Consider the following 25,647-nt stretch of genomic DNA (forward strand, 5'->3'; position numbering starts at 1 on the left):
TCCTGTTCCCTTCTCTAAACCTACTCTAAACCTAGCCCCTTCCTTCCTTCACTCTTCGATAACAAATTTGGAGCACTTTTACTTAGAAGGAAACACCCAATAGGTATCTGGCACCTTTTTATACCTACCTAGGGAAGGTAGATGGGAAAGCCAAACAACCTAATAATTGGAACCTCACGGAGGCGTCATGTCTCCTCCCCTCTTTTCCCTTCTATATCATCACCGGGCCATTCATGTTCTGATGAGCAACCTTCAGCGATACCTGTCTCGCTTCTCTTCTCAAATAAAGAAACCAAATTTGCTTTCAACATGAGCCAGAACCGCCACCGATCAGTTCCTAAGGGAACTGGTGCACCTCTGTCGCCCCCTTCAAGTCAAACCTCGGCCAACTTTGCTCCAGCGTTGACTGCATCGAAACCCTTCCCTGATGTCGCGTATTCGTCCACCCAGACAACTCCAAACAGCCCAAAGAGTGAAGACAGCCAGCTCTTAAAACAAGCAGAGGCGCTCGCGAATATGCATTTTGAACTCAACCTCCATACTGTCTTCTCGCTTGCCAGTCGACTTGAAAAAGAAGTCCAGCAGCTCGTTTTCCGCACCGCTGATGACCAAGAATTCAGACGCCAGAATGAAGAACGAATGACGAAGATGATGATTGAGGTCCAAACAGTCAAGGCTTACATGGCTCGCATGGGACATAATCATGAGCCTGCCACACGAGCGGACATCGAGAGGTTACAGCAAGCCATGAGTGATACCACAATGGAGTGGAACAACCAACTGGAGGGCGCAAGGACAAAGATAGATGAGATATCAGGTCGAATGATTAACGTTTCGCGGCATGCAGGTGTCAGGGGCAATGAGCCTCAGACAAGCCCATCGCTGGTTGGAATAGAAACACGAGCAATGCGAAAGGCAAAAACGGATATCATCTCAAGCGCCCACCAGCAGCAGAGTAAGTCGTTATGGCCCAGGACCATAAGATTCCCAAGCACTAACTTATGACGAAGCCTCTCCGAGCTCGTCGACTCTAGAGTCACGCATCAACGATGCAATCAACTCGACAAAACGCTGGAACCGCGAACACAAGACCACAAAAATGAGAGAGAATCAGTTCATCATTAGCTACCTCAAGAAGCAAGGGCAACGAGACCCGGTACTCGCCAAGGTACTGCTTCAGGCGATTCGCGAGCGCGCATCCAACACAAAGACAAGAACTAGCAAAGCAAAGAAACTACCAAGCCTCGAGGAAACTTGCCGCAATACATCGTGGCAAGATGTTATAGACTCAGCAACAGAAGTTCTTGTGGTCAACAAAACACAGACCCTCCAATTTCTGAAGCAAGCTTGAACCAGGGGTGGACAGATTATATGGAACATTGGTGTGTTTTGACTGGAGCTTAGCGAATCACTGTCAAGGAGGAGAAAATGATAGAAGGCTGTTCATGATTTCCAACAATGCTTGATAGATGGCCAGCGGATAAAAGCGGGTCTGGTCCATGATATGCGCGCTGCGCGGTTCCTCCATTTCAATTTCATCACCATACCTACCTCAACTTTAATAAAAGGACATCTCGCATCATTTCCAAGCATCGATTTTATCAGTGCAGCTTTTCACCCTTGTTCCCCCCTACGTCAGAGTCACGAGGAACGAATGTCATATTTAGTTTATCCACGCTTGAATTGAGCATCGTGAACATCTTAAGCGCTGCAAGCTCTCCATTTGCAACATGTCGACACCGACCCCAACAAAAGATGGCCAACCACCCGCAAAACCTCGTCTAAAGATTAACGTCAGCCGGTCTTCCTCTTTCGTCGCTGATGCGAATGCGACACCTTCAGTCTCGGCCCCGGCTGGCCCAGCTGCTCCGACTCCAACTCCGACGGAAGGTAGCCGCAAAGTGAAGCTCAAGATCGGAAAGTCGCAACCCTCAACGCCTGCGGAACAACCACCAGTGAAGACGAAAGCTGGCCGACAACCTAAGCCCACACAGAAACTCGTTGAGAGCAAGAAGCGCGCACACGATGAACTGGATGATGAGCTAGGCTCGGCGCATCCAACAACAAAAATAAAACTTAAGCCAACGAAATCAGGGCTCACTCCAACGGTCGTGGTGAAGCCAAAGGGACGCGCACCAGTACATCCGCCAGGAGATGGTTATGACTCAGAGGCGAGTGATCGGGAGAAGGATCCATCGATAGAGGAACAATTTGTCCTGAGGATGCTACCAGGAGAGCACTGTGACTATGTGCGCTGGTGCATGGAGAATGGCAAGATGGGCATTCCTCGGAGCCAGGGAGGAGCAGACATTCAACTCAAATTCTTTGAAGAGGATTCTCGAAGGGCGGTCGTGTCAGTCAAAGGTCAACCGTTTGCCGCTGTTATGGTGGACCTGCCTACAGTTACAGAAGCGATGAAGACATGGGATCGCAAATCATTTCTCAAGTCTGCAGACATCTGCCAAATGCTTCTGGTTTACCAGAAAGTTTCCACCGAAGCTGAAGCAAGACAAACACCTCTACCAAGCATGATCGACCAACACTTCAAATGGCCACACGGCCTAACACCGCCCATGCACGATTGTGTGAACCGGCGATTCGCCAAGACCATTAGTCGAAAGGAGATTGAGGATAAAGAAGCAGAAGTCGAACGCCTGCTCACCGAGGATGCTAAAGCCGGCTCTACGCGCTGGGAATGGGTCGACGAGAGCAAAGACGACGACGAGGAAGGCGGAGATGAGGATGCCGAAGGCGATATGGATGATGACGATGATGGTATGGACTACTTCCAGAGCCAAGATGTATTCGGAGATGGCGACGATGACCTTGCAGCCGATCTGGAGGCCGCTTTCGGGGAAATGGGCGATGAAACTCCCGCTATCGGTATGGATGCTCCAACGCCAATGACGACCACACAGGCCAATACCCCCGCGCCACTCCAAGATAGCATTGAGTCGGATGAGTCCGAGGAAGTTTCGGATGATGATGACGACGACGACGACGAGGACCTGGACGAGGATGCTCGAGCCCAGCGCGACGAGGAAAAGGGTGTCAAGTCTTTCATCAACGACCTGAAGAACCAGCTTGCCAGCAAGCAAGAAGAACTGGCCCGTAATACAAACAAGCTCCTCCGGACTCGTATTGAGCAGACCATCAAGCAGCTCAGGGCAGAGATTGAACTCAAGAACTCGTCTATCGGTATCGAGACAGATGACTGATGAGGGAGTAGAAATCAGTGCACGGTGTATATCAGTTGCTGGGAAGGCAGCTGAGTTTATGGTAGGTAGACGGCGTTAAGGTGTAGCCCAAGATCTGGGCAAGCGATGATTTGATTCTGGATTTGGACCCCAAAAATACCACATTTACTATTGCTCAACCAACTGCTAGTAAAGCTTTCATACCTCACAAGTTGTCTCCGTTGCGTGCTTGCTCACTGATGTGAAACATTATACTTATACACCAGGATAAAGATAGAGCCCAAACACGTTTGAACACCATCTTTGTAATACATTTTCATTGAGTAAAAGAGGAAAAATTGGTTCTCATTCGCTATCCAGAATCAACGCCAACCAACACCGTCCTATGTTTGTGACATCAAGTACGTCTTACAGTTGTCCTCATGCCCCTCGGGACTTATTTTCACACAAGAGAAATCATTCAATGAAAGAGAGAAAATTTGCCTTTACCTCACCAGTCGATCCCTGCCCAACCATAGGTTCCATCAACGTTATGCCAGCCCCCATTCTCCATGCTATCCTCCCATCCCATCATCACGGCCAGTAGGCGGCACCCTGAAGCACTCACGGTGCAAACAATCTTATCGCTTGACTCCGAGAGAACGGCTAGATCCATCATATACGCTCGACCGACGAGACTACGGAGTCGGAGCGTTTCTTCAGAAGGCGGTGCCATATGTCTGGCTTCTTCATTCACGCCATCGACATTCACTCCTGCTGGTGCTTCAGCCGCATTATTCTTGCTTTCAACACCAAGATTCCAGAAAAGGGGAGCAAAGAAACCGCCCTCCCAACCAAACGTATTCTCAACAAAGTTATTTAGCGAATGATGATTGCCACTTGCGCGGGCAATCGCACCTTTTGAAGCTAAACGAATTCGATCTTGGGAAAGAATGGTATGAGAAAACTCAGGCTCCTCATGAACTGTGGGGTCGTCCGAAGCCAGGAGAGTGATATGTCGGCGTTGTGTGTTATCTTCCGTTCCTGTCATGTTGTAGTATTCGTCCACATAACGGATGACTTGTTTAAGGTAGACATCAGCCGGGATATAGGTATCGCGATATTGAAATTCGAGTGGATGCTGGTCACCATGACGAACGTGAAGCCCAATGATAGGTATATGCGCCATGAGACTGCCCTCAGTGTTGGCTTTTGCTTGAATTGCAGTCACACGCTCATCGACATAAGCCTGATCCTCATCACTCAAGATAAATAGATCCTCATATCCAATACGAGCCAGTTCGAAGAGATCCCGCAATCCATCTTCGGTTCCTGCAACTCGATGGTTTTGGGCCAGCAACGCCGGGAACACCTCCTTAGCTGTCGCGGAGGAAACGACCAAGTGGCGAGCTTGAAAAGGACAAGGAACCATGTGGTGTCGAGGAGGAGGACGACAGTCAGGGACAGGAGGAGCTTCGAAAATCTCGGTCCAGGGTCCGTAGGCCCAACGTTTATCCACAATGAAGAACTCACGGTCGAGTTGCTTTGCTAGTCCATAAAAGGTCCACAGCATCATGAGTGTGTTCCCAAGGCCAGCATCTGAGGATTCCAAAACAAAAGTCATGGTGCTTTCGCACACCGGCTTATGCTTCAAGTGCTTTTTATCCACCCCAACAAATTTGCCCTTATTTTTGGCACGAATGCCTTTGTAGGGTGCTAGAAGGCCTGATCTCTCAGCATCATACACGTCGATATAGTATTCATCTCTAGCATCATAGTTGATGATGGCCTTTTCGGTGATTGGGGCCTTGTGATGAATATCTCTTGCCCGGGACGAAACCTCTCGACACTGGCTGCCCATCTCTGCATATTGGTCCATAGTCAAGGGGAAGTCCCCGTTTGGTGGTATAAAGACGGTCCACTTCGAGCGACCCTTGTTGTCGTTGATAAGAATGGGCGTGGGGAAGTCTGGAAAGGCATCTTGGCCGACCATCTCAAACTCCTCTTGTCCAAAATAAGGCCAGACTGCCGCTGGGATGGCATCTGGATTCTGAAAAGCCAATGCCACAAGGTATGTGATTGAGAGCAAGATACCGAGAAGGAAAAGTCGTCGAAAGACTCGGCTCGGTCGAGCGACCAAGATCTGGCTCGAGGTCCTCTTTGGAGGTCGAGGTACCAGAGCTGGAAGTGCTGGGGAAGCAGGCGGTGAAAAGAATAGGTGGTTGAAATTGAAACGGGACGAAGTTGATGAAATAGGCCCACGATCTTGGGCGTTGTAAGAGCTAGCTCGGCGCAAGTTCAGTGCTGGCGGCACGACCAGCATCTTTGATTGAGTTGGACCAGACATCATGGAATTGTATGAAAATGAACGTAATGCGGGAGAATCAAGCAATATGATAATAGAGTTGCCAGTCGAGAACCCAAAACTGTTACTCTGGAACTGCGAATGTAACGACGAAGGATCCGGTGGACGACAAACCAGGTCGAACAGAGCGGATTGAGTTGAAAGGAAGGCCTATGACAGTTTACTTTGCTTTGCCTGTTTGTGTAACACAAGAAAAAAACCACCCGTATTTCTTTAATGGTAATCGCAAGTGCTCTCAAACGGGACGTTTTCGATCCCTATAAACAAACGGACGTCTCAGTGGAAGTTCTTCATCTGGCTTTGGTAGACCTATAGGGAAGCCAGCCGTTGAAGTCGTCCTTCCAGTTACACGCACAAGGCAGTGATATATATCCGAAGATAAGTAGTAGAATCGAAACCTGAATGGGCGAGCGGCCAAATGTTCAGAATAAGACAAAAATAGAATGCAAGGTAAGGAATGTGTAACGAATCGAATAAGAGCTCAAGTTGCGATAGACATCAAGCCTTCGACCTGCACTGCAAAGAACAAGAGAAGAAGAAAGATCCCCGTGGGGCACAAAGAAAGGGTAACAAGAGTTCTAGATTTCAGACGTTGAGGATATGAAATCCTTCGGATCATCGACTTGAAAAGAAGACGAAGACCGGATGGGGCTCGGCCCACGACAGGGAGTACCCTGGATGGGAAGCAACTCCGAAGCAACACCTGCTGCGGGATACTTTGAGCACGGATAAAACATCAGATTAGGGAGGCATAAGGTACCTTAGGCAATGTACAAAAGCATGGCTACCTTACCTACATTATGCTAAGTACTATGTACATGTTCCAACAGAAGGGAGCTTTACACTTTCCTTGGAAGTCAAAATGTAAGCAGTAGGATAAGGTGTGGTTTGGTTTGGTAAATGTTCCTTCAAATCTTACCACCTCCATACTCATCAAACTGTATAGCATCCCGTTCCTCAGACCGTTGAAAGATGAAGCATCGCAAGCTAAGCTTAGTCCGACAGTCGTGTCACACTGCGTGGGGTTCTTCAAAAACAGCGAACGAAGGAACGCCAGGGTTTGACGATGATTTGCCTCAGACTGATTACGCAGGCAGGGGAACAATATGCTGTGCACAAAAGTGCTTCCCGCCATGTCATCATAAAATCAACAGGAAACATATCGTGTTCCGGTTGCCGACGATCATCACATGGGCCGACAGATCTTGCGCCGTTTAAGCTGAGAGCTGTTACAGATGCTTGGGAGACAGCCAACTATGTGGCGGCGCTTCACGCAAGCATTGAGGGGATGGAATGGCGATGGGCTTGCTGGCGGCCCATCAATCGCCAGACAAAAGCTGTCAACGGGATGTGGTGGTTAACAGCCGAAGCGGTTATGCTACTCTTCCTACGTGACACTTTAGCTCAAAGCACCTTCAGCCTTTTCATTCGCGGATTCTTCGGTCCTTGACAAACATTGTCACCAGCTAAGCAGCTCTTACGAGGTCCGAGAGCCTCCCACCCTAGTCCGCGCTTCTGCAAGGTACAGCCCCTTGCCCGTCTTTGACAGGGGTAGAGGAGGCAAAGCAAAAAATGCCGGGGTTTCTCGGGTTTTCGCTAATTTCAGACCTGTTTCAGATTAAGGAGCTTCAAACGGCCAAAGCCAATAAGAAAGAGTTATTCTCGGACCCATTCAACTTCCTGCTGGTGATAATCTAAAGGGCCACACCAAAGACAAGAACTAATCGAATATCTTGGGCTTCATGTTTCAATCATACAACAAGAAACAGAGAAGCTCCCCGATGTTTCGAAGACACATCCTTCATGGGGCTGAGTAAACCGATCATGACAAATTGGGAACGGAAGTTGATAGAAACGATATGCCGTGCAAGCTACCGGAAGCTTCTTTCTCCTCGTGTTTTATGTTTGTATGAGAAACAATCTCGGGTCCCAGCACGAGGATTGTGTGAGGTTGCCTGACTTGATAGTCATGCCACTATGAAGCCTTGGGCAATAAAAGATTTAATGCGATGTGCCTTATCAGGTTGCTTTGTTGTTCTAGTGACCTCAGGGCTCTGGAAGCCGGTGTTTCAATGCATCTTTAAAGCATATCACAACTAAGTTGGTATCTTGCAGGGCTCTGATCACACACAACCTTACACATTAACTTACATGTCACATACATCTCTCATCGTTATTGAAGCCCGAATCTCAAAATTCCTTCATTCTTATCTCTGTCTCATGTTTTCTCGTTCCCCATCATTAACTCACTGCAGCAGCCAAGTGCTGCATCCTGATGTTGCTGTCAAATCTCCCACTCTCAACTCATCATGGTATAAGTACATAACTAAGCTCTCTTCCCCCAAAGAATAAAGTAAAACGAAGGTAACAATGTCCTGTCAAAAAGGATGTCGCCCGCTTCCTGGCACAAAGAAAATTGTTCGCAAAACACAAACGGGCTCTAAGGTTCGCTGTTTCTCACCAAGTCCCTGAAACAAACATAAAATGCGGCCGCTTGCATGAGCCAAGGGCGGAATGTCTTCTTGATCCTTCCGTTTCCCTTTTCTCTCGCTCAGCGACAAAAGAAAGTATAATCGGGTATAACGCAAATAAACCCCCTTTTTCCCGCAAGAAACAATGCCAATTTCCTTAAACGCCTGTATGCTCAATAAGTCTCCGACCCGGTTTACTCCAGATAGGGGGCGATAAAATGAATTCCTCGACTTTGTATCATCTTCTATGCCTCTGCCGACAAATCTTTCCGCTCCTCAGGGGGATTTGGTGTGGGAGTTCGTCGTAAAGGCTCAAAGTTGGGTTCTGCTAAGGAGTCCATCTTCTGTCCACCCGCCAGGCGTACGCTACCTCGCTTACCACGTACCACCTGGCCTCTCTCAACCCGATCTTGCAGCATCTCGTCCAAAAGATTATTCATCTCGTCAACGCCTCGGGTTCGCTTCTTTTCTACCTCCACTGGCTTCGCGCCGCTAGATACGTCGAGGTGCGCCTCTTGTTGAGGAGGTGGAGAACGAGGCTCAACAGTTGCTTCGGCTGTGTCGCGTGACCGTGCTGCACTTCTCAAAGCGGCCAACATTCTATCCTTATCGTCGAGTCTTGCTCGAAGATCTGCTATCTCGGAGTCTTTTTCCCTCAAGGCAGCAGATACGCTGTGATCTTCTCCGACCATAATAGCTTTGTTTGGGGCCGCAAAACCGACGGATGCCCGACTAGAGCTCGCGCGACGTGCTTGAAGAAGACGCTTTTCTAATGTCGCAATATATCGATTCTTGTCTGCAAGATCGGCTTGTAGGGCACGATTCTGAGCCGTCAAGGATGCTGTACCGTCACCAAATTCGCCTGCACTATCATCTTCAACATCTGCAACTTCATCTCCGATCTTCTGTCCACCACTAGAGCGACGGCCGATGGTCGAAGATGCCGATGTCATAGATGATGTGCGTTCCATCAGTGGTTTGCCACCCACAGAAGTAGCAACTGACGAGCGAATTGATGCCGGCAAAGATATCTGCGAGAACTGAGAAAACCGGGCATATTGACCGAGAGAGCTTATTGACCCATTCGAATTGACACCGATGGACTTTGAGCTGAGAATGAGGCGGTTCAGATGGTCGATTCGTTCCTTCAGGGCTGTCCGGGCGAGTTGCATCTCAAGAATTTGCTCCTCATGTCGCTCTGCAGCCTCAGCTTCTCTGGCCTTTTCTTCCTCTTCGTTGTGTATCTTTTCTTCCTCCACCACTTCCCCCTTGTTCTTTTTTGCCTGCGACTCAAGTTGCTGGCGCAATTCCGAGATTTCCATGCGATAACGCTCAAGCAGAACTCGAGCTCCGCCTTCGCCACCAGCTCCAAGGGCTTCCTCGGCCTTCTTTGCATGGCTGACGATATTATTCTTGGCTCTCGAGGCAAATTTGAGGGTATTGATTGTTTCCAGGGTGTGATTGTTGGCCAAGGCCGCGCTATTCCCGGCTCCGATCTGAATCGTGCAAAGAATACTCACTAGAGAATTCCCAGATAAAGCTCCCTGCAGCAGCCGAGTGAGTTTGCTATCGCGATATGGAAGATGCTTCCCTTCCTTATCTGTACCCTTTGCTTCTTTTTCCTTCCACTCTGAAAGTTTTGAAATAACTGTGCCCAGGGTGAGCAGACTCTTGTTAATATGAGCACCTTCTTGTCTACGCTCTTTAGATTCAGCAGCCTTCTCGGAGCCAGCAAGGTCGATTAAGCTGAGTGTTGACACTCGCACGCCACCAGGCAAAAGGCCAGACCGCTTACCGTCGCCCGCAACTGAAACACCTGGTATTCTCTCCCGAGACTCCACGACGATTTGAACGACTGCATGGCTTCGTGAACTCCGAGCGTTGAACTGGGTGCTAGCGGTTCTTCGAGCTTGGTCACCTCGTGCAATGACTCGCAGCAGCTGTGTAGGGCTCTGAACAATCTCCTCCTTCAGCGGGGTAGCATACACACCGCGCTTGCTGTCTTCACGGAGCTTAATCTCTTCTTGCTGTGCACCCCCTCCAACGCCATTCGCAATGGGCATACTTAATAAATCATGGATTTTTTCATTGTAAATCTCCAGGTAGCTGACTCGCAGCAAAAATTCCCGTGATGGCGTTTCTCGGATGTATGAAAAGATATCGGTGATAGCAAGGGGAATCACGCCTGGTGATGAAGCGGTTCCTTGCATAGAAAATGTCTTTCCGGTACCGGTCATACCGTACGCAAAGACAGTACCATGGTAACCCTCCATAACCCGTCGGACTAGCCGTTTTGCAATATGGTCGTATACTCTAGAGTTATTGTCATGTGTCGTGAAAACATTGTCTAAAATGTCAGTCTAGGCAGGACTTCATTTGCTTGAGTGCATACCGTAGTAATGGTCACCACCATCCTTCCCTCTGAATGAGATGAGCGACTTGCGCCCATCGACCATCCACTCACCCTCAGGGCTCCCGTTGTTTCCGTTAGCGTCTGGCCGAACCCTGACACTTACAACGACATTCCCCTTGCCATCATGTTTGGATGCTCGCTTGTCAGTTGAGGCATCGGATTTCTGGCCCGATCCTTCCGCGGGGTCATCATATGTCGTAGCTGATGTCGAGTATGAATCTTGTGCTGAAGAACTACGACTTTGAGGTGGTGACGCAACACTGATCAAGCCGTCTGACATGCGTACACTCGTAATTGACTTTCCTTCCCCGCTACCATTAAGGAAGCTTGGTGTGCTCGAACTAATCGTGCTGTACATGGATTCCTTCGCGGCTTTTGAGGGCTTCCTTGTCGATCGGGGTTTGTCTACGGCCCTTGGACTAGGCGGAACGCCGCTGCTTGAACGTGTGTCTCCCCTGGGTGGTTGTGGGAAAGAGTTGATGCTGACACTCTTGCGGAGAGTCTTTCCGGGACCATTAACACCTGAGCCAGTCCTTGGCTGTGGGAGTGCGGCTGACGGTGCTGGGCCTGGGGGGGCCAGGCTCATTGTCGATGGCGTTCGAAGACCGGATCTGGGGGTGCCTGGGGCTGATCTGATCGAGGCTGTGGGCGAAGGGATATTTCCTGTACTCTTGCGCGTCTTGCTCACTGGTAGGGCCGGCAGTGCCATATTGGGAGGCCCAACTGAAGGCCGAGACGGGCGCGGCAACGTTGTCGTCATTGTAACTTGAAATCGAATGTGCAAAAAAAAGCAATACAAGGATTCGAATGCGCGCAGGCTCGAAATCGGAGGCCTGGTGCAGTGGCTTTTTAGGCGTCCTGAAAGGCCGGTCGGTCCATTAACAAAGTAAACTGGAAATCAAGGTCGGACGGCTTCGCTCGATTAATGTCACCCTCGAAGGTTTGAGCGTCGAATGTAATATCAGAAGAATGTCGCAAAACGTGTGGATTCTAATCCTTCGTAAGGATGGTCTAGTTTGGTTGATCAAGGGAGTAATAGATCGGTGGAACGCGGGAAGCTGCGCGGAATCGGATGTATGTCTCTCAAAAGTGGTATCGATTTGGCTGTGTATTGTCAGTGACCTGAGAAGGGACGACGCAATACTGCATAATAGTGTAGAGATTCTAGCTCTAGCCAGCACAATGAAAGAAAGGGATCGATATTGGAAAGAAGCAATTTTCAAAGTAGAATAAAACCGCCAGCAACGAACTCGGCCGTTGAATTCTTTGAGGGGAGGATTGAAATGGAAAGGGGGGTAGCATATGAGAGAGTGTTCCAGGTGCTGTCTTCGAAGTAGCAACGCAACAGGAGAGGAAGTGAACCCTTACCCTTGATAAAAAGCAAACCACAGAGAACAAGGACAAGCAAGGCTAACGTTAGTGTACCTCGACTAGCGCGGCGGGTAGCCTTGGTTGAGCACGGTGACGATGCCAGCTTCTGACCTCTTGGGTTGCAACAATCGAGACCGGAAAAAGTCACAGACCAAGACCGGGACAAAGCGGGCAGTCGACTGCGAACTGGAGATCGTGGACCGAGTCTTGATTCGAGAGCTAGCAGACAGTATTGGCGCGGAAGCGAGTGATAAATGGAGTCTGGCGTCGATGTTCGCAGCTGAGAAGAACAAGGGCAAAAGGAGGATCGGTTTCAGTAATATCGTGTATGCATGACACAGACACATATACAGCTGAGATTACCGCGTGAGGTGCCGTCTTTGCCTTGCCCAGACCAGTGTTGATGTGGGGAGAAAAGAATGGAAAGAAGCCGTCGAGGTCAGTTGAGTTTGGGGTGGAGGTAAATGGCTAGACAACTGGGATGGAGGTTCTAATGCAGTCCCACCACAAGCGCGGCGCAAGCACAGAGAAGAAAGTGAGGGTATGAGTGGCGTGACGTATAGAATAGAGACAAGGGAGAGTCTTGGGAAAAGGTTATCAGACAAGAGCAATAAGAAAAGAGACATATGACTCCCACAGAATGGAAATGAAGAGAGTGAAAGAGAGCCCGATCCAGAAAATGATGAACGCGGTAGAAAGGTGGATGATGAGAAGCCTACCTCAATGTGCCTGGGCTGAAAACGGCCCGCTTAAGCACCTGAAGCACTTGGGATCTTAGAGGACTGGTGCACTAAGTTGAGGACCGATGCGTTCCAACTGAAGCGCCGACAGCACTAGCGTGGGGGTGTTCAGTAAACCTTGGAGCCTATGGATCTATGGCTAGCAATGTTTGTTTGAATAATCAGTCAATGTTTATCGCGGATGAGATCCCAGACATGGTGTCTTCTGAGGCCTCTGAATGCATCTAGATTGTATGTGAGCATGCATCCTGTTACCGCAAGGGCTTCGAGGATACCGCTGCAATACTAGAACAAGGACTGTAATTACGATATGCAAGCCCAGGTCACGTCGTCGAGTAACATTGCATGCTAAAAACTCGATTGGCCCGGGGTGCACGGTCTAAAAAGTCCCCCAGTCAAGATAATGAGCTCAACTTTATGGGACGAGCCAACCAGAGTGTCTTGCCTGGACGCTTGAGGATATCTTCCCCGGCTGGTCTTGTAACCTACGACCATTGTGGTTAGACTGGAAGACAGAAAAGAAAATATCATTGTACCATCCAGCAGGCTGACTATCATAATGCTGCTGTGAAGACTGTAAAAATCCAGGGAACACGGTTCAATCTCAGAACTGATATCCCTGGCTCCCCTCTTCCCGTCAAAAGAAGGTCCATCCAATTGTTATACATGGACTCGAATGTGAACCTTTTCCCTCACATAAGATTCTTCTACTAATGCAATAGCATGCGCCAAGTAAGATACTAAAGGACGGCCCGGAAGTTGCCCCTATTAACAAAAGAACAACCCACAAGTTCGTCGGGTAACTGCGTCGTCGATCGCGCCGACAGTCATGTACCGACCGAGCTGTAGCCTGAAGGGAGCTTCTGAAATCACCCACTTCCCCCTCCATTGGGTCCTTGCGAGGAAGCTACGGCACCTGTGATTTAGCTCCCGGCACCCGAGCAACCTCAAACAGCTAACGCAGGTACTACCGCTTGTGCCTGGTTAGAATAGCAAAACTTGGTCCAGAAATGGAGGTTTGTTTCGAACATCATCATACTCTATGTTAGTAGGTAGTGGAGCTAGGTACTAGGTACTGAGTTTATAGAGCAGCGAGGTACTAATGGTACCTAATGAACGCAACAATTGCGCCTAGCTTGGCATCTTGCCCAAGGGTGTTTGGCTCACGAGCACTGATGTTGATCAGTAAACTTTCATGTTTCATATCCAGCTCCTTGCTCTTGAGCTGAAAATTCTCCATCACTTAGAATTCCAAGCCTTTTCCTTGGCCTTGTCTTAACACGGCGCACAGCAATGCTCCCTCCTTTGCATATATATGCATATGTATCCGTAACTATATGGATATCTAAGTACTAATCTAAGGCGTACATAGTAGATTGCCCAAGCGTCGTTGTCTCAACTTCTCAATGAGCGTCGACTCCTTGCAGCTCGACTTGCTCCCCTGCCAACCTTCAAGGGCATCATTGACCTGCTCCCAACCCAGCGCGGCAGCTTAGCCTCAAGTTGGTCATAACAGCCGGTCGCCCCTTTCCGTGTAAGGATTGGACCCTTTGCAATATTTTTTGCTCCTTGTTGGCGGAGCGCTATTACCAGCTGCCTCGAAATTCGATCGTATCAACGACGATGACACCTACCAAGAAAGGCATCCTCGGATGTGGCAGATCCCACATCAGACGGTGATGAGTGTCGTCTTTCTCGACTCGTCTCCTGTAGTGTTTTATTATTACTCATGCAAAGCATGCATTGGGGAGATCCGTTCAGTCTTGGGTTGTCCACGAGGAGAGCCAATGATCCTCACGTACAGCGGAGTACAGTACATACTGTAGTACTGTACCTGCATACGCCTCCCACAGCGGGACCCTTCATTCAAGATTTGCAAATTCCATGGAGCGGAGTGTCTCAATAATGAGACCCTTGCCGAGAATGCCCCCACTGCCCAGCTTATAACCTATCCTATAGACAAGGAAACTTATGGGTGTTGGTCAATGGTTTGCAGCTCAAAAGCGTTGATCATGAATACAGCCCCTTGCGCGCAGGTCTCATCGAACAACACGAGACTAGATGCTACATCAGATCGCAACAGTCCCAAACTCGGATACCAGATGGGAGGGTTCCAAATCATACTCAAACAAAATAACGGTGTGAAATTGGAAAGAAACATTCTCACTGGGATGGCGCATTCCGTCAGCAGTCTTCAGCTTTTGCCCTGTCCCGATGTTGTGGGAGCAAACTCTATGGCATTTCGACAGGCTCGCCCATTATTGGTCTGAACATCAGATACCATAAAATGCAATTTATAAACCCCTGGCCTGTGGTCTTCCAGTTTGCATGGCTCATCAAAAGGCTTCAAGGGACCCTGTCTGTGCCCCTTTCACGGTTCACCGGGGCCCCAATGCTCCATAACTGATAGCGCGGTTGTGGTTGAGCCACAAGCTTTTGGTAAATCGTCGTAGACCTATAGATAGGACTAAACTTTATCACAGAATTACAACCCATTTCTAGCTGCACATACTTGTCACATCGGTAGCATGTTGCTTGAACATCAATGGTGGATAGTGATAGTCCTGCCGATCAGCTGAAAATGCGATTCTTACGGACTTACTACATATGCCCGACTAACATGTTGTCAAGCCTGTCCATAGGATAAAAACATGCACACTTGCAGGGGTATTCTCGCTTTACCTATCCTTCCGATGTGACAGCCTCGTCCACTTGCTTTCAGGGTTCCACCATCAACGGTTCTTTGACGGCCGTTGCACCCGTTGTAACGAATCGCTCACTTAAGGCTCATCTCGCTCCTGGTACCACGAGGGTCTTCTCCGCCTATCATAAAATCTCGATGGTACGTGGATTATCACTTTAATCCCCGGTTGAACATCGCATTGGTCTGTTCTGTGGAGATAATTTCCTAGTACTTCGCAATATGCTCTCTAAAAGCTGACATCTGAGCTCCTGCGATTTTGATCAACTGCATATGCATGATGATTTGTTACCAATGAACAATAAGTGAACATTGATGATAATGTGCTGATACCTAATGCCACCACCTCAGATGGTTGTCGAGACAGAATTGGCTAGACCCAGTCCATCTACAACTTGCTACTCCATGAACATGCCAGTCTGGATGACTGCGTCAGACTCGCTAGTGATCGTGTCCACTCAAGATCAACATTGCATATGCAGACTCTTCCCTTTTCTTTCTCGTTAAAAGTCTGGCCTGGTCTGATCTGACATTGTCTTGCTTTTGTCTTTCATGCCTAAGCCACATCAGGTGAAATCCCCTCGCTTGTCTCGATATTCCCATATGACAACCCCAGTTCAAAGCTCGATAACGAATGGGCAGCTCATGCCTGATGACTTTAAGCTTTGGAATCAATCCTAGAAAAGACATGAAGACACCAAGCTTTCTCTTCCAACGAACGAGCTCTCGGGTACGGAGAGCAAAGTATGTATACATTCCGGGGTTCAGATGAATATGCATATGCTGGCCGGCTTGATCGCCAACTCGTCGCTTTCTTATCCTCCTTCCTTGAAAACATATATAAAAATAGCCGAAAACCCGACGGAGTTGCGCTTCGAACGACGGCAGGAGTTTATGTTGTTTGACGCATCGCGAAAGCAGAAATCTTTCTTAGTATGTATTCTATCATAAAGTATGGACAGACGAAGAGTCCAAAACCCCGAACACTGTTTGACGAACACCTACCCTTGCACTCGCCTAGGCAGAGTGTCAGTATTAGATTCAATGCCTGTCAAGCGTTCCCTATCACAGTCGGATCACAATTCAATCACAACTGTCACACTTGGAAGCCTTTCCACTCCAATCGGATGTCTCAATGTGTGCGGGCTTCATGCATGGTCGTATAAGTACCCTGCTCATATTGAGGCGTCAGCAATAACTGTAGAAGACTTATATGTTCTATTGCGGGTCGCATATTGCAGCGCATATTCAGTCGGCCTCGTTGCTGTTGGTAGGTGATTCGATTGGAAAGCCTATGTTTATGACTTGAGTCTAGATCTATTAAAACAGAGTGTGTCTCCCCCCTTTGATGCATCACAGAAGTTCGTTGTCATCTTTGCTTGAAGCATAGGTACAAATGAGTCTCAGAATAAGCTTTCCACGAGTAACACCATAGTCTCATGCGCCAACAAACTGAAAATCGAAAAACAATGCCGTGTACTATTTGACGCTTCGTGTCAACCTCCCAATGCTCTCACTCCTCTTCCTACGCTTCCCGTCTCAAAGACTTCCACAACGCCTAGCCCTACGGCTTCTCCTAAGACCCAGGACCATTCAACTCCCCAGAACTCCTTCCAACGCGGTCCATAGAGTCCACCACCTTCGAAGCGCTCCTTTAACCAGCTCTCTGGCCCTTCCCCCCAACGCGTTCGCCGTAGGGCGTCTCGCACCCAGTCCACGGTAGCGGTCGCCAGCTTCAAATGTCGGCCATGACCTGGGACTGATATTCGGAGGCCAGATGGTGTTGAGGATGAGCGTGTAAGTGTTGGGGCGCCTCCACCGCCGCCAGCAAGATGAATGGCATTATGGCCGCCCACGGCAGAGGCTGTGCCTGATGCAAAGCGTGAGACATGGTGTATCGATGTCAGTGTCGTTCGGTTTTCTGGCCGAATATCGAGAGTACTTTCTGGTGTTGAAGGTGTTGAGCTTGTAAGAAAGCCTGCACGAACAAGTTCGTCGGCCTGTGTGTTTTCCAGTGCACCCTTATATAATATCTGCGTAGTTGGGTTCTCTTTCAGAAATGCCCTGAATGATTTCCTCGTCTCCTCATGTAGTGATGCTTTGTCTAGCATCTCATTGTAGTCCGTCATCTCTATCAAGGCTTCACCTCCTCCACCACGTCTCTCAACTCTCACTCTCCGCACTATGCCATTTGTCGCCAATTCTGCAAGTTCCCGTTCAACTTTTCCTGGTGAACTAAGAATAGCATTGAGATGGCCTACTGTAACGAGAGGTGCCGTAGTCGCGCGGTAGTTAAGAATCTCAGCAGTTCGTGTTGAGCTGAAACCTGTTTGAGGCACGGGACTGTACATCCGAGCACGGATGTATCGCATCGCTTGGACGACATCTCGTAATGTAAGTTCTTCCTCCAAAATCTTTGTCAGGCCTATGTCGTCGAGTTTATCATGGAATAGATCTTTGTCTTGATGCTTGGACTTGAGGGTCGGTCTTCGCGGGGTTGTGTCAGAACGTTTACGAGAGGGCGGTGATGTCTTTAGAGGTTTGGTAATTCGACCTGACTTGCCGAGTATAGACCTTATGGTTTGTGGCATGTTGGTGGACTAGGTGTTGATGGCAGAGATGTTGTCAAATATAATATCTGAACAAGTAATTCTTGTTCAATGTCATACGCCCTTTGATTCGGGTGGCGAATTGGTGGAGAACTTGAAGACTCGACTCTCGCACTCTGGCGAAAGGCTCATTTGAAAGGAAGGATCAGGGACCCATCGAAACAAAATTCTAGACAGTCACAAGACAAGAAAACTCAAAGACTGTCAGAGTTTCAATGTGCAAATCAAATTGATGCCTATCCAACTGCTGAACAAAAAAATACCCTACACCGAGGTGGCTGACTAACGCTTCAAGTTTCGTGCATACTGATCTTTTCACTCCCGTCTTGTCAGACTTCATGCAAGAAACCAATAGCTATTAATTTATACATATTATGGGCCACTTGAACTCAACCCGCTGTTGTCAGTATGTATGAAGTGATAGCACTCATCCTCTCGCTTGTCAGCTTCAGTGATATCTTTAGCAGCTCTCTTCCAATTTCTGGTTCCTTCTTCTGGATTCTGTCCCACTGGTCTCGATCCATCAGCCAAACCACACAGTCACGCTCCACGACAGCAGTTGCAGTTCGATCTGTTTCGGAGAAGAAAGGCAGCTCGCCGAGGGTTGTTCCAGCCACGATACTCTCGCAAAGCCAGCCCTGAGGAAGATCATACTCAGCACGTACAATACCACGTTCCACGAGGTAGAACCCATTGGCTGGCTCTCCACGTCGGAACAGAACAGTTCCAGCAGTTATCTCACGCCGAGAGAAGTAAGAGGCTGCTGGAAACCAAAAGTCCTCGTTCTTGTCACTCAAGCCTTGGAAGACCTGGAGCATAAGACGGAGGGGCTCCTTGAAACTTTGCCACTTCTTCGGACGTTGTACTTCCACGCTGCTCAAAGCATCGCGAGCGGCCTCAGCAAGGTGAGTACGACGCGGTGAATTGAAAGGTGGATCGAAGGAGGAGAAACCAGATGATTTGTTGGAAGGCACGTCCAGATTCTGCGCTGAGTGTGCCGATATACGTCTCAGGGAGTTCATCTCTTCCTGTCTGGCGTACAGAGTTTTCAGGAGTTCATTTTCGCAGCTCTCAAGAGCAGAGTTCAGATTTGGCAACATCATGACCTCGATACCATCGTTTCCAAGTCCGACAGCTCGTAGGTTGCGACCAAGTTGAGTTTCCGAGTCCACGCCACTCAAAACGAGGACGACATCCTTGTTATCAAGTAAGCGGCTGATGGTGTTGAAAGCCTCACCGGCGGAATAGTCGAGTCCAGTAACGTGCCACATGTCAAGAATCAAGAACTTGATGGGCTGCTTAGTGAATGTGCTGTCCTCCAAGAGGCCCCGAATCTTTGCCTCAACGCTGACGATGGTCCCAAAGAAGAGATAGCCTGTAAGTTTTATGATATAAATCTGTCGGCCGACCTCATGCAAGTAATGATGCTGAGAAGGATTTCGTCGCACAGTGGAGGAAACAATATCTCCAGAGTAGTTTCCACGAATGGCCGACACACGAGAGGTCTGTAGGACCAAGGAAACAAATGCCAATAGTATGCCAACTCCGATACCAACGACAAAGTCATGAATGCCCATGACAAGAACAATTACCACAACAGTCAGATACTCTGCCAGCTTGAGTTTCTTCCGTGGAAGCCAAAGAGCTTCAAGCAGCAGCTCGAACCCTAGATCATAGATCAGAGTGCCCACCATCATAACTGGGATGAAACCAATGAGTGATGGACCAATGACCATGACACCAAACGTTGCTGCGGCCAGCATATAACCTGCAAGCCGGCTATTACCTCCAGACCGCATAAAGAAAACTGTGTTTGCATAGACCAAGTAATTTTGAATACTACCAAAACAACCGGACAAGAAGTTGGAGTAGCCATGCAATCTTAGCTCCTTATCAAGATCAGCATGATCCTCGCCGCAGTTTAGGGCTAAGGCAGGGACGTTGATCGGGACATGCAAAATGCCAAAGAATGTCAATGCAAGCATAGCAGGCACACATTCGATGACTGCATCCCAGCGTACAAGTTTGAACTCTGAAACAAATGGTTAGCCTGGTAGTGAAAACAGGGGAGGAGGCATTGGACTCACTGTAAAGGGTGTAGAAGTACCACCATGGCTCCCCGGAGGGAGGTCCCTCAAAGATCCAGCCATGGTCGCGTAGTACATCAACGTCCAAAGAATCCAAGGCAAGGACAAAGAAATAGAAGATGAGGGGGATCGCGAGAATAAATAGGGGGAGGAAGAATTTGGATGTGATCTTAGACTGGCCATAAAAGAGAACAATGGCGAGAACTAAGGGGACAACCCAGAGAGGGACGGTGGCCGGGTCTGAGAGCTGTTTGAGAGTGTCGAGGTTGTACTGGAGGCTGCCATCTAGTCGAGCAGAAACCTCGAACCCAGTTGCGATCAGGAACCAACCAACACCTCCAATACAGCCAATGAGAATATGCCTGGGAATAAATCCCACCATGTAACCGACTTTAAATCGTCCCATCAAATAGAAGACGAGACCTGTCATCATGGCACTGACGGAAAATGACACAATTGTGGTGGCGATCACGGCATCAGGATTATCTTCCCCAACAATATCAGTGATCTTTGTAGCCATATTATGAAAGAACGGAACCACTTCAATCTAGGATGGTTAGCAGGCATTAATTAACTTAGGGGTGCGACTGACCAGCTCTGAACCAACGGCACCCTTAAAGATACTACCAGATGAGAATGTTATTTGCGAAACAATAGTGCTAACATAGAAAACAGAAATTCCAGCGGATCCCAGGTGAGAAAAAATTGGCTTTCCTAAAGGGAAGAGGATCATTCCTAGGCTTGTTAGATGTCATGCATGGACTTCGAACTACAAAACATACCATATGATAGAGCATCCAGGATATTGAGCAGCAGACCAACAGCAACGGCAGGTAAACATGAAGTTGGTGTCAGGACCGCATTATTCCAAAGCGCATGACGATCCCACTTCTTGGGGTTGATGGCGATGGCCACTCCTTGGGAAACCCTTTCTTCCATTTTATTGCCGACTTCCACAAGACCACTAAACCATGGTCGTTTAGTCTGAGGCTTTTGACCCTCGAGGTCAGAGTAGGACCTTCGGCCAGCGGATGTTATCCGTGTGAGTAGAGGGGTCTGCTCCGTAGCATCCTCTGCGTGTGCAACTCGAGGTTGCTCCCCCTCCGGTCGACATGCGTCACCGTTTGGCTCCTCATCCTCGACTTGTGGTTGGTTTGGCGCAATCGACTGGGGAGGAGATCGCTTTAGGAGGTTTGCCAGTACGGACGGTCCCGCATCCGCGTCAGTATCGTCATCGCGACCCTCTGGAGACGGCGGCTCGGAAACTTCAAGGATTGTTTTGGAGGAGCGGGTGTTGTCGGCCGTAGATGAGTCGTCGATAGCCTCCGAGTCAATTGAGTCCTGGTAAGAAACCCTTGCACGTTGGAGAACGGTCGAGCTCTGCTGTGTCTTCGGGTCGGAGAGCAAATAATTCGCAAGCTCTGCAGTATCCTGCCGAACAGATAAAGCGTTCTGAACACTATCAATTGGTGCTGTAGATGGAGGAATCAGCCGAAAATGCGGGCAGACGGAAGAATGGGATGTAACATACCTAAGCCGTCTCGCACAGAACCATGGATGAAAGATCTGATAGGTTCTCTATGAGCTGCAGAGCTAGAGGACGGTCTTGCAGCAATTGGGACATGGGGACTATGGCCGTGCTGAACGGGAGAAGTTGAAAGCTCGTCGCGCTGCAATTGAGCTTGCTCGCTTTCCGATTGTGAAGCAGCACTCAAAGCTCTTCTCCTCCACGGTGTAAAAATGAGCGGCGACGACATCGTATCGATTTTAGGCGGCCGCAAAGGCACTTATGAGCGCGGGTTGCAGCTCACTTCAACGCTGTCGCATGAGCGATACACAAGGTCGACGGTCGATTATCTTTCAATGTTTCTTTTCTTTTCTGCTTCCCCTCCGGAGTCCAAAAACAAGGGAAACTCAGACAATAATGAGCGAGACAATAAACATTCCAAGTGAAGCTTTCACGATAAAGAGAGATGGCGAGGATTTGGTAGGGAATGGAGTGACGAATGCCAACTGCAACCCGACGCAACGCAGCGTAGCGCAACTGAATGGCCAGGGCGATCAAAGCCATGTGGGTCGTATCATGACACTATCAAACCTAGGCTCATACGCCCGCATTGAGTTTTCACAACCAGTCAGTTTATGGGCTATCAAAGGGCAACAAATACATGAAAAACACGTAAAAGCTCAGCTTTGCTGTCACCGGCCAACAAATTAGCGGCTTAAATATGACAGATTTTTCTTAATCTCTCATTATAGTGATGCTCTGATACTACTAGAATCAGACTTGATCTTCGCATACAGCAGAAGTATGTGTTCTGGAATCCTTGTCATGAGCCATGAACTGCATGTCCTGCAGCTTTTTTTTTCTGCATGGGCGAAAGATCCGCTAAGACTGACCGAGAACCCACTAACAATCGCCACGGCCTAAAAACATGTCAAACTTGGTCGTAACGGCCGCCGAGACTCGCCGGACGGGCCGAGTTGGTTAGCGCAAGGGGATGTTGAGGTGAGAAATGATAAGACGCCAATGGTTAGGTAACAGGTTTCGTGTTTACGTGAGTATCCTCTTGTCAATGAGGATCTATTCCTATCTGTGCGTCTGTCTATTATCTAGTCATGATTAAGAGTTTGCAGGGTTATCTACATCTCATGTTGCTCTGAGACACCAAGTCATGTCATGCATCTATTTTACAATACTAATACTTTGCTTGAGCATTATCAACAAGAAGAAACTTAAGGCATTGGGCCAACTGCCTCTTTTCCATGGAATCAAGTAGATCTTAGGACGTATCACATTTGGTTGTCCTGAGGTTGTGTGTATCTCCTCACCAAACATATGATGTCTTGAGGTTCCACCATCACTACAACTTTGAGGGGCAAGCATTGCGGAAGAGATTATCCATTGACAAGCGATGAACTAGCCTGGACCAATGTATTGGAAAGTCGATGCCCTCTGTAGCTTACGTACTACATTAAGCTACGAGTTAACGAATTGATGTTTACGGGAAAAGAGCATGAATAAACGCGATAAATTGACATGCGATCTTATCAATATTCATGACGCAGGGTATAATACTAGAAATAATATGCGACCACCATCAAGCTCCCTATCACTTGTTCAGACCCCGCTTTCTCTCATCCAAGCTTATACAAATATCCCTGTGCAATGAGTCTCTCGACGTCCCCTTGTCGTACATAAAACTGACTGTTCTTGGTCAATGTTATAGCCCTGATTCCATGGTCAGTTCATCGCATGAGGCGCAAGTGATGTTGATATTGCGCAACTCACCCGTACTCTGTTTGGATTTCACCTGCATCCTTGAGAACTCGCACATCGATGAACAGGTCTCGTGGCGGCTCTAGGCTCCCCGTAAGGTCGATGTCTGTCCATTGCCCCTTGTAGGCTGCCAACAGGTCGCTGTACTGTCTGACATATTCCTCCTCTTGGGGGCTTAGACTACTCTTTGATGCATCACTACCGCCCGCACCGGAAGCACTCGCAGGATCCCGTACTTGTTGCCCAGACAGATCTACCACGTCTGATCCATTCCATACCAATTCTTCAAGCTTGTCTGTCCGTGTCCGGTGGTACGCGAGCAAGCAACGCTTGTTCCTTCGCATCGAAAGGTGATTTACTAGCAGAGTGCAAGCAACATCTTGGTCGGCGCTTGGATCAAATGAGCCTTGAAACGGCTCAAGAAGTTCTGCTACATCTTTGTCCAGGTCTCTCACTTCTCGTGCCACCGCTCGGACAATTTCGGTCTGGTAAGGTGGTAGATGGGTCAGATTTTGGGTTCTTTTGGCGTGTTGGACCTGTCGTCTATATGTCAGATCTATGTCAGGAGTATATTGACAAAAAGAATACCAGCTTGTTGCCCAAATCTCCATACATGATGCAGCTGGTCCAGGTCTATGAGCGTGTCGGGTATCCTGTTAAGCTGTTCTCGTGTCCTTCGCATTAATCAAGTAAGGGAAGTGATGGAGGATGATCGAGGACTGCCAGACCGAACTATGTTCCAGGCAATGACATCTTCACTTTTGTTTTGAATAGAAGAAATGTTATGTCGCGTTGGTAACGTAGGGACAGTTGACCGCGACTAGCGAACTGCATGGACACGCGCGACAAGTCGAATTTTACCCCGCCATAATATGGCTTAAAGCGATACGATTCAGTACCTAGTTAGGTAGTTGCAACTTCCATTGAGACCCCTCACATTACCATTAGATAGGGACCTGAGTCAGAGGGGTGTGGTAATAGTGGGGTAGGACTTTTTTTTTTCTTTCTCATCAACGTGGATGCGTTATCACATACGAGTGGCTCCAACTTGCGGGGTGAAACATCCTGAAAGCTACTGGTAACGAATATTATACTCAGTCATATTTGTTTTTGTTTTCATAATCTATGGTCGGTACGAAGGGGTAGGATTCATGACTTTTCCACCTGTACGTAGCTCATTCGAAGTCATAAGATCCCATTGGTCATAAGTCCTCGCCGTCGTGCCTCATCATAAGTTTGACGTAGTTTCCGCAGGCTTTTTATAGCTTCTGCATGGCAGCGACGTCAGTGGACTGGACGTAATCCTCAAGCTCCTGGATCTCCTCCTCAAGGTCGGCAACGGAAATCTTCTCGTCCTCAACAACCATGTTGATCTGGAGCTTCTTGACACCGAAGCCCACGGGGACGAGCTTGGAAGCACCCCAGACGAGGCCGTCCTTCTCAATAGCACGGACGGCAGCCTCGAGGGCAACCATATCGGTCTCATCATCTAAACATCGTTAGCATGGGAATTTTTGAAAGAACGAAAGGGAAAAACATACCCCAAGGCTTGACGTCAAGAGTGACGACGGACTTGGCGATGGTCTTAGGCTTGGCCTCCTTCTTCTTCTTGTACTCAGCAAGACGCTCCTCACGGACGCGGGCAGCCTCCTCATCCTCCTCCTCGTCGTCGCTGCCAAACAGGTCGACATCGTCGTCATCACCTCCCTCGGCCTTCTCAGGAGCCTGGGCGGGGTTGATGGTCACCTCCGCGGTCTCAGGGCCGTAGGTGGTGTAGGGAGCAGCAGCATCACCAGGGAGGGTGGCGAACTGGCTCTCGTAGCTAGCAATGTGCTTGTACCATCGAGCGGCGTGGGGGTACTTCTCAGCGTCAGGAGCGCTAGAGAGAGCCTTGAAGGTAGCGACATCAGCCTGAGAGGCTGATTGGCTGAGAGGATGTATTAGCACATATTCTCAACTCGTTATTCAAGAATAAAACATCGGATGTTTTGAAAACTACTCAGAGGTGCACAAGTGCTTGTTGTTTCGTCAAACGGCGGGTCTTGAGTCCGCCTCCGAAACACGGACCAATTTGTCTCATCATAGAAGTTTGAAAAGGGAGAAAGAGTAGGTGAGGTTTAAAACAGTTCAATACATACCCAACAATGTAAGAGCGGGTGCTCAACCAGCTGTTGAGCACTGATTTCAGGTGTCAGTGTCCATGGTGCGGAAAAGAGAGGCGCAAGAAAACTATGAGGCCAGGGACATACCGGTAAGCCCAGCATCGGAAACGAGATCGGTGAAGCCCATTTTGAAGGATGTGAAAAGTCAAGTCGGAAAGAAGAGAAAGGTCGGGTATTTGTAGAGCTGGGAGAGATGTGAGAAAGAAAATGGGTTGTCTGGTCGATGTCCAGGTGGGGTTTATGAGATTTTTCACCTAATCTGCTTTGACTGG

The 25,647-nt window shown here is 48.7% G+C and overlaps 8 protein-coding genes across 8 annotated transcripts; 2 read left to right on the forward strand and 6 right to left on the reverse strand.

Moving 5' to 3' along the window:
• Positions 1-309: 309 nt before the first annotated feature.
• Positions 310-1,406, forward strand: FOBCDRAFT_283873 (uncharacterized protein; the record flags this gene model as incomplete). The annotated part of the gene is made up of 2 exons (XM_054702841.2): positions 310-955; positions 1,011-1,406. The coding sequence occupies 2 exons, from the start codon at positions 310-312 to the stop codon at positions 1,349-1,351; spliced, it is 987 nt and encodes a 328-aa protein (XP_054558816.2). The 3' UTR covers positions 1,352-1,406.
• A 144-nt stretch (positions 1,407-1,550) lies between these two features.
• On the forward strand, positions 1,551-3,396 carry FOBCDRAFT_4977 (TAFII55 protein conserved region-domain-containing protein). The gene has a single exon (XM_059612223.1). It carries the CDS (start codon positions 1,731-1,733, stop codon positions 3,216-3,218), a length of 1,488 nt encoding a protein of 495 aa, XP_059466594.1. The 5' UTR covers positions 1,551-1,730; the 3' UTR covers positions 3,219-3,396.
• Positions 3,397-3,669: 273 nt separating this feature from the next.
• Positions 3,670-5,524, reverse strand: FOBCDRAFT_283877 (uncharacterized protein; the record flags this gene model as incomplete). Its single annotated transcript, XM_031182217.3, has 1 exon — positions 3,670-5,524. A coding segment is annotated over one exon (1,837 nt), but the record flags the coding sequence as incomplete, so codon positions are not given.
• Positions 5,525-8,075: 2,551 nt separating this feature from the next.
• Positions 8,076-11,191, reverse strand: FOBCDRAFT_4989 (kinesin motor domain-containing protein). The gene is made up of 2 exons (XM_031182220.3): positions 10,405-11,191; positions 8,076-10,359 (listed from the first exon to the last, which is right to left on the reverse strand). The coding sequence occupies exons 1-2, from the start codon at positions 11,183-11,185 to the stop codon at positions 8,258-8,260; spliced, it is 2,883 nt and encodes a 960-aa protein (XP_031042988.3). The 5' UTR covers positions 11,186-11,191; the 3' UTR covers positions 8,076-8,257.
• A 5,272-nt stretch (positions 11,192-16,463) lies between these two features.
• On the reverse strand, positions 16,464-18,056 carry FOBCDRAFT_211915 (serine-threonine protein kinase 19-domain-containing protein). The gene has a single exon (XM_031182221.3). The coding sequence runs from the start codon at positions 17,826-17,828 to the stop codon at positions 16,734-16,736; it is 1,095 nt and encodes a 364-aa protein (XP_031042989.2). The 5' UTR covers positions 17,829-18,056; the 3' UTR covers positions 16,464-16,733.
• FOBCDRAFT_211916 (sulfate transporter family-domain-containing protein) lies at positions 18,051-21,957 on the reverse strand. The gene is made up of 5 exons (XM_031182222.3): positions 21,465-21,957; positions 20,716-21,405; positions 20,526-20,668; positions 19,934-20,480; positions 18,051-19,878 (listed from the first exon to the last, which is right to left on the reverse strand). Exons 1-5 carry the CDS (start codon positions 21,688-21,690, stop codon positions 18,236-18,238), a joined length of 3,249 nt encoding a protein of 1,082 aa, XP_031042990.2. The 5' UTR covers positions 21,691-21,957; the 3' UTR covers positions 18,051-18,235.
• Positions 21,958-22,951: 994 nt separating this feature from the next.
• Positions 22,952-24,080, reverse strand: FOBCDRAFT_211922 (uncharacterized protein). The gene is made up of 3 exons (XM_031182224.3): positions 23,802-24,080; positions 23,226-23,749; positions 22,952-23,165 (listed from the first exon to the last, which is right to left on the reverse strand). The coding sequence occupies exons 1-3, from the start codon at positions 23,826-23,828 to the stop codon at positions 23,072-23,074; spliced, it is 645 nt and encodes a 214-aa protein (XP_031042992.1). The 5' UTR covers positions 23,829-24,080; the 3' UTR covers positions 22,952-23,071.
• A 130-nt stretch (positions 24,081-24,210) lies between these two features.
• On the reverse strand, positions 24,211-25,639 carry FOBCDRAFT_211924 (uncharacterized protein). The gene is made up of 4 exons (XM_031182226.3): positions 25,463-25,639; positions 25,352-25,391; positions 24,755-25,140; positions 24,211-24,702 (listed from the first exon to the last, which is right to left on the reverse strand). Exons 1-4 carry the CDS (start codon positions 25,500-25,502, stop codon positions 24,473-24,475), a joined length of 696 nt encoding a protein of 231 aa, XP_031042994.1. The 5' UTR covers positions 25,503-25,639; the 3' UTR covers positions 24,211-24,472.
• Between the last annotated feature and the right edge of the window lie 8 nt (positions 25,640-25,647).

The sequence above is a fragment of the Fusarium oxysporum genome, chromosome I (assembly GCF_013085055.1).
Source record: "Fusarium oxysporum Fo47 chromosome I, complete sequence".
NCBI lineage: Eukaryota > Fungi > Ascomycota > Sordariomycetes > Hypocreales > Nectriaceae > Fusarium > Fusarium oxysporum.

Excerpts from the sequence above, each read along its gene's own strand:
- FOBCDRAFT_211916 (XM_031182222.3), bottom strand. The coding sequence starts at position 21,690 with ATGTCGTCGCCGCTCATTTTTACACCGTGGAGGAGAAGAGCTTTGAGT. Across the intron at positions 20,669-20,715 it reads CCTGGATGCTCTATCATATG|GAATGATCCTCTTCCCTTTA; the intron begins GTATGTTTTGTA and ends TAACAAGCCTAG. Across the intron at positions 19,879-19,933 it reads GTACTTCTACACCCTTTACA|AGTTCAAACTTGTACGCTGG; the intron begins GTGAGTCCAATG and ends CATTTGTTTCAG.
- FOBCDRAFT_4989 (XM_031182220.3), bottom strand. The coding sequence starts at position 11,185 with ATGACGACAACGTTGCCGCGCCCGTCTCGGCCTTCAGTTGGGCCTCCC. Across the intron at positions 10,360-10,404 it reads TGGTGGTGACCATTACTACG|ACAATGTTTTCACGACACAT; the intron begins GTATGCACTCAA and ends CTGACATTTTAG.
- FOBCDRAFT_211922 (XM_031182224.3), bottom strand. The coding sequence starts at position 23,828 with ATGTATGGAGATTTGGGCAACAAGCTG. Across the intron at positions 23,750-23,801 it reads GAGATTTGGGCAACAAGCTG|GTCCAACACGCCAAAAGAAC; the intron begins GTATTCTTTTTG and ends TATAGACGACAG. Across the intron at positions 23,166-23,225 it reads GAAATCCAAACAGAGTACGG|GGCTATAACATTGACCAAGA; the intron begins GTGAGTTGCGCA and ends CCATGGAATCAG.
- FOBCDRAFT_211924 (XM_031182226.3), bottom strand. The coding sequence starts at position 25,502 with ATGGGCTTCACCGATCTCGTTTCCGATGCTGGGCTTACCG. Across the intron at positions 25,392-25,462 it reads TTCCGATGCTGGGCTTACCG|TGCTCAACAGCTGGTTGAGC; the intron begins GTATGTCCCTGG and ends ACCTGAAATCAG. Across the intron at positions 25,141-25,351 it reads ACCCGCTCTTACATTGTTGG|CCAATCAGCCTCTCAGGCTG; the intron begins GTATGTATTGAA and ends ACATCCTCTCAG.
- FOBCDRAFT_4977 (XM_059612223.1), top strand. The coding sequence starts at position 1,731 with ATGTCGACACCGACCCCAACAAAAGATGGCCAACCACCCGCAAAACCT.
- FOBCDRAFT_211915 (XM_031182221.3), bottom strand. The coding sequence starts at position 17,828 with ATGCCACAAACCATAAGGTCTATACTCGGCAAGTCAGGTCGAATTACC.